The sequence below is a fragment of the Clinocottus analis genome, unplaced genomic scaffold (genome assembly GCF_023055335.1).
Source record: "Clinocottus analis isolate CAN_PGR_092001 unplaced genomic scaffold, fCliAna1.0.p SCAF_423, whole genome shotgun sequence".
Classification (NCBI taxonomy): domain Eukaryota; kingdom Metazoa; phylum Chordata; class Actinopteri; order Perciformes; family Cottidae; genus Clinocottus; species Clinocottus analis.
Window position 1 is genome coordinate 1 of NW_027176180.1, and position 7,500 is coordinate 7,500.

General features: G+C 38.9%; 2 protein-coding genes across 2 annotated transcripts in view; both read right to left on the bottom strand.

Annotated features, from left to right (window-relative positions):
* Positions 1-950: 950 nt before the first annotated feature.
* LOC137801708 (NADH dehydrogenase [ubiquinone] 1 alpha subcomplex subunit 5-like) lies at positions 951-3,368 on the bottom strand. The gene is made up of 5 exons (XM_068599059.1): positions 3,285-3,368; positions 2,613-2,657; positions 2,351-2,467; positions 1,748-1,813; positions 951-1,147 (listed from the first exon to the last, which is right to left on the bottom strand). Exons 1-5 carry the CDS (start codon positions 3,303-3,305, stop codon positions 1,046-1,048), a joined length of 351 nt encoding a protein of 116 aa, XP_068455160.1. The 5' UTR covers positions 3,306-3,368; the 3' UTR covers positions 951-1,045.
* A 3,485-nt stretch (positions 3,369-6,853) lies between these two features.
* The window catches only part of LOC137801710 (zinc finger protein AEBP2-like), a 2,729-nt gene continuing 2,082 nt past the window's right edge, over positions 6,854-7,500 (bottom strand). Inside the window, exons 5-6 of the mRNA XM_068599060.1 lie at positions 7,396-7,500; positions 6,854-7,294 (exon numbers count right to left, since the gene is read on the bottom strand). The exon at positions 7,396-7,500 is cut by the window's right edge and continues 9 nt beyond it. Coding sequence (XP_068455161.1) covers positions 7,282-7,294; positions 7,396-7,500 — 118 coding nt within the window. The 3' untranslated portion in view covers positions 6,854-7,281. The remainder of the gene's footprint in view (positions 7,295-7,395) is intronic.

The window sequence follows — 7,500 nt, forward strand, 5'->3', positions numbered from 1 at the left end:
CTGATCAGATATGCGTCTTCATCTTGGGATCACTGCTTGACTCCAGTAAAGACTTTGTCACTTGTTATATAAAGACCATAAGATCACTAACAATCTGTAAAGTCATAACGATATTGAAACTGTTCATAATCCACAAGTGTTTCCTCTGTTCTCCTTTAAGGGGCGCTCTGGAGGCTTATGTGCAGTCGGTGAGGGCTCGTCAAGGGAAGGAGTTTGCTCCCATCTATCCCATTATGCTCCAGCTGCTACAGAGAGCCACCAGTGGCTCACAGGAGGTCAAAGTCTGAGGAGGACCACACAGGCGTCAGAGCATCTGAGTACAAAGTGTGTGGAGGCAGAGCGTGGATGGAAGTCATTATGCATTTGTACATAAGGCCTCCATTATTATTTCTGAGATATAGCAGCTCTCTTCCAGCTAAAAAGTGATCTTTCATACTATTACACTTCTGACTTCATGATTCATGGATATTTATAGTCTCAAGTTGTTTGCAATGAACTGGATGTTTATTGAAGTGTGCAAACTGAATGTAATGTCAAAATTTGAATTAGTATTAAGATTTGACTTTAAGGTCTCGATTAAATTAGCGTTCCCCTTTTTTTTTCAGCAGTCATTTATTAACATTTTCAAATTCTTCTCTTCTGGAACGTACCACATTAAATCCATATGGTCAAACTAAATGTTTGTGGTTTCGGTTCATCTCTATTAAAAAAAAAAAACATTTTGCTGTTCATATGAAGAGCTTTGTGATCCTCAGATATTTCCAGCGTATTTAAACTGAAGAACCATTTTTCATCAAATCCCAATTAATTTGATTCAGCTTTCTCCAGAGACAGCTGTGAATATGTGAAGTAATGTTCAATTCATTGAGCTTTCCTGTTCTAAGAATTTTAACTTATACTGTCAATACAGACAAATCTTGGTAAAGATAAACATCAAGGACTCCTGAGAATAAACAGGGACATTTTATATTTGTATGACTTATTTGTACAGGAGAAGAAATATTTGTACAAAAAGCAGCGGTTTGGTGCTGTTTACAAAGGGTATTCAGATGGGCCATTTCCATTGGTTGGGAGGAGGCTCTTCTGTCAGCGGCTCCCATGGTTTCCACTCAGACATCTTCCTAGACAGAGCCAGCTCACACTCCGCCTGCACACAGGGACACACATTTACTCTTTGATAGCTAGTTTGGTAATGATCGTTCCGCAAGTTCACCTACGGAAACCTTGTTTTGACTTTTACTTCAGTCAATTACACCTTTAATAGCCAAGTCAGATATAATTCTTTCAGTTTGGGGAATTACAATTATTCACATTCTGAGGAGTGAGATGAGAAGAGCTGAGTTTTCCTGTTCTAAAAATTTTCACTTATACTGTCTATACAGACACAATCTTGGTAATGATAAACGTTATTTACAAAGCATCTTAGACACACAGCTGGCACAGCTTTATTTGCTGTGCCTGCCGTGTGTGATCCAATACGATCAGAATCCAAATTCAGTGCCCAACAATAACAGAGCTGAAACAAGTGGTTTCACTGCCTGCACACACATTTCTCTATATTTCTCTGGATGAGAATAATATAATATTGTGGCTTTTTTGGATGCAATAGACAACACTACTGTATGATCATCACTTCTCATTTTCAACATCAACTGACAAAGTAGAACTTGGTTTGTTTCAGCTTCAGGCTTGAATGATAACTAGACTTTACTTTTTAATGTGTATCATGAAGAAATGATGACAGTACCTGAAAAATCACTTCTTCAATCTGCCCGCAGTTTATCTTCTTCTCCAACTTCTCAACATCAGCCTCCTATGAAGGAGACACACACACACTTTGATCATATGAACACATACTTCCTCCAGCACCACTATGTTGTCTTTGGGTTGAACTCAGGTTGCCGACTATTCTGCCTGAAGACTAACTTCAGCAGATCAGATCCAAATCTGCAAACTGATCACTGGATTAGTCCTAATCAGAGTCATGTAATAATTGCTAAGAAACTACATTGAGTATTATAATATTATTGATATTCTCTCTACTTTGGCAGCAACACACTTTCTTGACTTCATGTTTGAAGTATTTCACATATTCTTTGGACAAACAGGAACACACACTGAATATGTTGTCAAATTTATTTAAAAAGACATACAATAATTGCTTCTACTTTTCATATTTCTATTGATTCCAATTCTATTAACCTAGTGAGATATAATTCAATATATTGTTCTGCTTTTATAACCGTTTTCTTTGCAGGTATCATTTCACATGATAGAAAATCTTCGACTCGTGTGGATGCTGTAATCACAGTGAAACCAGGTCTAAAGAGAGCCAGACTAACTCGCTTACCACTTTGACGTGGTTGAACCTCTCGCTGACCAGCTGCTCTGTGTACCTCCTGTAGGCGGCATCCTCTGGCATGGTCTGCAGTGACACCAGGATCTTCGAGTACAGAATCCTTAGACGCTGAGAGAAGACCAGAGCAGATCAGTTGCTGGTAGAAACTATACTCCCCTCGCATGCTTAACAGTGAAGCATGCGATGAGCCACTATGTATTTTGTGACTTCATATGATCATTGTCGGTTACTAATAAATCTGCAGTGTGATTACCTCATGTGGATTGTGGGACACCGCCAGACCCACGAGGCCGGTCGTCTGGAAGACGAGAGAAATTAGTCACTTCGGTACTTTTTCACTTTATTAAACTGCATTCTGACCAACTTTGTGGATTTGCTTTCACAACTTATGGATATGGCTTCAGGAAAATGAAATCATTTAACAATTTTATTCTCAGGTATTGTGAAAGCCAACAATCAAACATTTGTATAATTTCACAGAGTTGAAACGCCAAAAATATTATGTCAATCTATCATTTTCAATGTCGACCAAAATGACTGCAGTACAGTGAATAGCAGCGGTACAACCTCTGTCACGTCAGAGGACAAGGCTTCACACAACTGGAACAGCTCAAGTTCTCTCTCAAGGACAACTAACACTAGCTCAGTTCAAGACATTTTAGTTATAGTTCAGTGCTGCCGTGTAAATGTGATGGAACACATAATTTCGCTCGTAGTGGTCTGTTGTAATGAAACCTGAAAGAAGCTAGCTTACCTAGCTAGCTAACGAAAACATCGCGCAGCGTCTCTTTCCCTGCAGACTGAGCGCGTGCCTCAGCCCAGTGAGTCCGCCGTCAGTCCCCGAAGTGTAACAATAATTACTTCGTTTTTACGGAAATCTTTACTCTTTAAATCTTTAATCTTAAAACATGACCTTTACTCATACCTTTTTCAGCAACCCAGCCATTCCTTTCTGCGGTCAGGACGATTTCCGGCCACTGAATATGACGTCAGCTATTACTGTGACGGGAGAAAAGCTACAATGTATCTAGCATGTGGATATTGTTTTCATATACATACTAGCTCAATGAAATGATACTTATTTATATCCAAATAAATTAACCTTTGTAATTTCATATTGCAATTGCACTGCTCCAAACAATTTAAGGAAAAACACATGAAAACACATCAGATCTCTGTTGAATATCTTGGGAACAAAAGGATGCCACATCTTTTGATGGAAATACAAATTTCAGCCTACAGAAGGCTTGATTTCATAGACACCCCGAAAATCAAAGTGAGAAAATTATGTAGCAGGCTAGTCCTTTTGCCAAAATTAAATTTCTGCAACTCAAAATGCTTCTCAACAAGCATGTTGTGTGGTGCCCACATGCTTGTATGCATGCTTGACAACGTCGCAGCATCCTCCTAATGAAACAACGTTCTGAGATGTCCGATATGAGATGTCCTCCCAGCTCGGACTAAGGGCATCAGGGAGCTCCTTGATGCACTTAAATGAGGGCCATTCAAGTGCATCAATTTCTTCATCTTCCAAGTATGTATGAGTTAGTATGAAAACTAACTCGTGTTTGTTTTCTCGTTGATTGATTGATTGATTCATGGGGCATACTCTTGCCACATGAGGCCAAGAGTATGCCCCAGGACCTACTGCACCAGCGTAGGGTCTGGACTATGGGTTCAAAGATTTCATCCAATGAGATTGGGAACGACACCCTGTTGTCTCTGACTCTCTCCATGGATATGCCTCCACCATCCAATCGCAGATCGATGTTGCAGGCAGCATAGGGCTCCTTGACTTCTCCAGATCCTTAAAATTACTAAAATTCAAGTTTAGAAATTAAATAAAATTCAGTTATACCCACAAAATTGACCAAATCTTAAGTGTGGGTGACGTATTAAACTTAGGTTTGATACGTACAGTAATAAATTATCAGCATATAAAGATAGTTTGCACTTCTCCCCGAATAATTCCACTTAACGACTTGAGTGTAGTAGATAAGGACTCTCTATGTTATATATGTTATGATATAAATATAATATATATATATATATATATATATATATATATATATATATATATATATATATATATATATATATAGATATAGATATAGATATAGACTTGTTGATATATATAAAGTCCTGGGTTAGGATGGCCATACATACAAGTGGTTTACAGCTTCAGCTGTATTTGGTGTAGACAACACTGTACAATAACAAAAAAAACATAAAAACATCATGACGTTTATGACACTTCTTGCTCGTAATGAATGAATGAATGAAAAGTACTTTATTAATCCCCAAGGAGAATTTTTTTTTGCCGTACTAGCAGCATCCCACACTTACAGACATCAATGAAATAAACTAAACTAAACACACAAAATAAAATAATTTAAAAATAAAATAAAATAAATAAGAATAGGGATAACAGATATATACAAAAATAAAAAATATGTATGTAAACAAATGAATATATATATATACCTGTGGTCTACACACACACACACATATGTATATATATATATATATATATATATATATATATATATATATATATATATATATATATATATATAGACAACAGACAATATTTTTTATTGTCGCGTTGTTTCACAGGAACGTGATTATGGTTCATTGTTTAAACGAAGTTCAGCTAAATAATAAATGTTCACTTTTTGAGGAGCCTGACCCGTCAAGTTCCCCCGTCGATGCTGTGGAGTCCTTCCGCTTCCTGGGCTCCATCCTAACCCAGGAGCTCAAGTCCTGGGTTAGAATGGCCCTGAACATCAGCTCCATCACCAAGAAGGCCCAGCAGAGGATGTTCTTCCTGATGCAGCTGAAGAAATTCAACCTGCCAAAGAAAATAATGGTGCACTACCATCATTGAGTCCATCCTTTCCTAACCCAGGAGCTCAAGTCCTGGGTTAGAATGGCCCTGAACATCAGCTCCATCACCAAGAAGGCCCAGCAGAGGATGTTCTTCCTGATGCAGCTGAAGAAATTCAACCTGCCAAAGAAAATAATGGTGCACTACCATCATTGAGTCCATCCTTTGCTCATCCATCATCGTCTGGCACCTTACAGACACGGCCGGGCTGGCTGCAGCGCATCATTCGCACTGCGTGCCCGCTCCTCTTCAGAAGGGAGAAAAGTCGAACGCCAAATTCATGATGTTGTCTTTCTAAAATGACAAATAAACTCAGAGAAAGAGCGTCTCTTTTCTCTGCTGATGAGCAGAAGTTGATTATGACTACATATGATGAATTTAAGTCCATAGTCATGACAAAATCTAATGATGCTTTCACATTCAAGCGGAGCGAATATTCGCAACACTTCCTGTTGTGAATGCAGCGTAACGCCGCGTAACACTAGTCAGTGCAAAAATATCAGACAAGTAAATGTGTCAAACAAAATAAAATGTATCTGCTAATTTTAAGTGCCTCATCACCCAAATCAATCAGATGATATTTATTTAAATGATGGCAGTAGTATACAAATTAATATATACTTATGAGGATATATGTACTGTATGCACATATGTATCATGAACTATGTGTATATTCATGTAACCTATGTGTGTTTAGATTACCATATAACTTGGAGTTTGAATATTTGTATGGGCGGATCAGTATGTATGTATTATTCATAATCAGAAATGCAATCAGTTGAAGCAGGGATAAGTATTGTTATCATGAGTTCACCTTCATCGTGTTCTACAGTAATGATATGTATTGTGTACTAATGACTGTCATACGAATGCTTTCAACACATCCATAAGTTTCTCAAGCGCTAAATAAACGTTATGAGCAGCACGGCATGCAGCGGCTTTCACCATGTTCTCTCATCGCGGACACAAACATGTACCACTCGCAAAAAAGCGAGCTGTGCCTTGTTGTTTTTTTGTTTTTTTACACAATCCTTCTGTGATCCAGTCTGCGTGTACAATATGTATTGTGTACAGTATGTATTATGTACAGTATGTAAGACGGACAGCGCTCGGCTGCACCGGTGTTCAATGTACGGCTCCAGAAAGTCTCGTAAATAAATGAGTCCTTGTCGGCAAAATCGAGAGCGCTCATATGACGTCATCATGATGTGAGAACGGATCTTGTCGATCTGGAAGAACTCTCTCCCTATAAAACTAATATCGCTCCTTCATCAATGAGGAAGATAGCTGCGTTTTGTCCGGTGGGAGTGGCCAACTTATCCAGTGAACTTTCACTAAACCTGCTCCCGACCAGGTTAGGTGATTTCGATGGTGACTGATCTAAACTGGCTTCGTGGAACCGAAAATCCAGATCTCCGTCATCTTATCCTGGAAGTTATCCAGTTATATCAGTAAACGACGTACGTGGAATAGGGCCCTGCTCTTCCTTATAGAGGAAGAGAGGGGGGCATGTTATGTGTTCTTTGTCAGTGTTGTTGATTCATGTTCCATGTAAATAAACATCCAACTGGCAGTAAAGACTTCAGACTGATGGAGATTGGGAAAAAGTTTAATGACATCAAACCAAGCAATGCCAGCCATATGCACATAACCGGTATTATCAGTTTTTAAAACACCTATTTTAAAATGTTTGGCAGAAAAAACATCTACAGTAAAAAATGAAAAGTATAAAAATATATTACAAATCTTAAGTATTTACAAAGAGAGCTTCTCTCTACATGTGTCTGTCTACAGTTACACTTCTGTCAGTTAGTTTTCAGTCTAGTTGAGTTACCTAAAAGCAACATCTTCTCCTACTTGCCCTCTGCAAACACATAACCCTGGTGAAGCCATGACACAAAGAGGTCACTAGACTCAGCATTCTGGGACAAGGAGGAGGGAAAAAGAGGAACGAAGAGATGGAAACGAAAAGGAGAGGATCTCCTCCTCGAGGTTGTCTTAGCAGGAAGTGACAGTGGAATTCCTCTGGAGGTAGTTAGAAGAACATCCTACGGCAGAAAAGATCTTTAGAGTTTCTTCTTGTGTGCGTTGTTACCAACATGCATGCATATACACACACATATACACACGCACGCACATGTACACACACCTGTAGATGCTGGGGTCAAGAAGCACAGCTGTGTCTGTGGGTAGCTTGGACAGATGAACCACCTGGGTCTTCTGCTGCAGTCTGTCGCTCTCATTCACCCACACA

Bases quoted from the DNA above. Each gene is read 5' to 3' on its own strand.
- LOC137801708 (XM_068599059.1), bottom strand. From the start codon at position 3,305: ATGGCTGGGTTGCTGAAAAAG. The intron at 2,468-2,612 runs GTAATCACACTG...GTCTTCTCTCAG, and splicing joins TGTCCCACAATCCACATGAG to CGTCTAAGGATTCTGTACTC. The intron at 1,148-1,747 runs GTACTGTCATCA...CCCTGTGTGCAG, and splicing joins TTGAAGAAGTGATTTTTCAG to GCGGAGTGTGAGCTGGCTCT.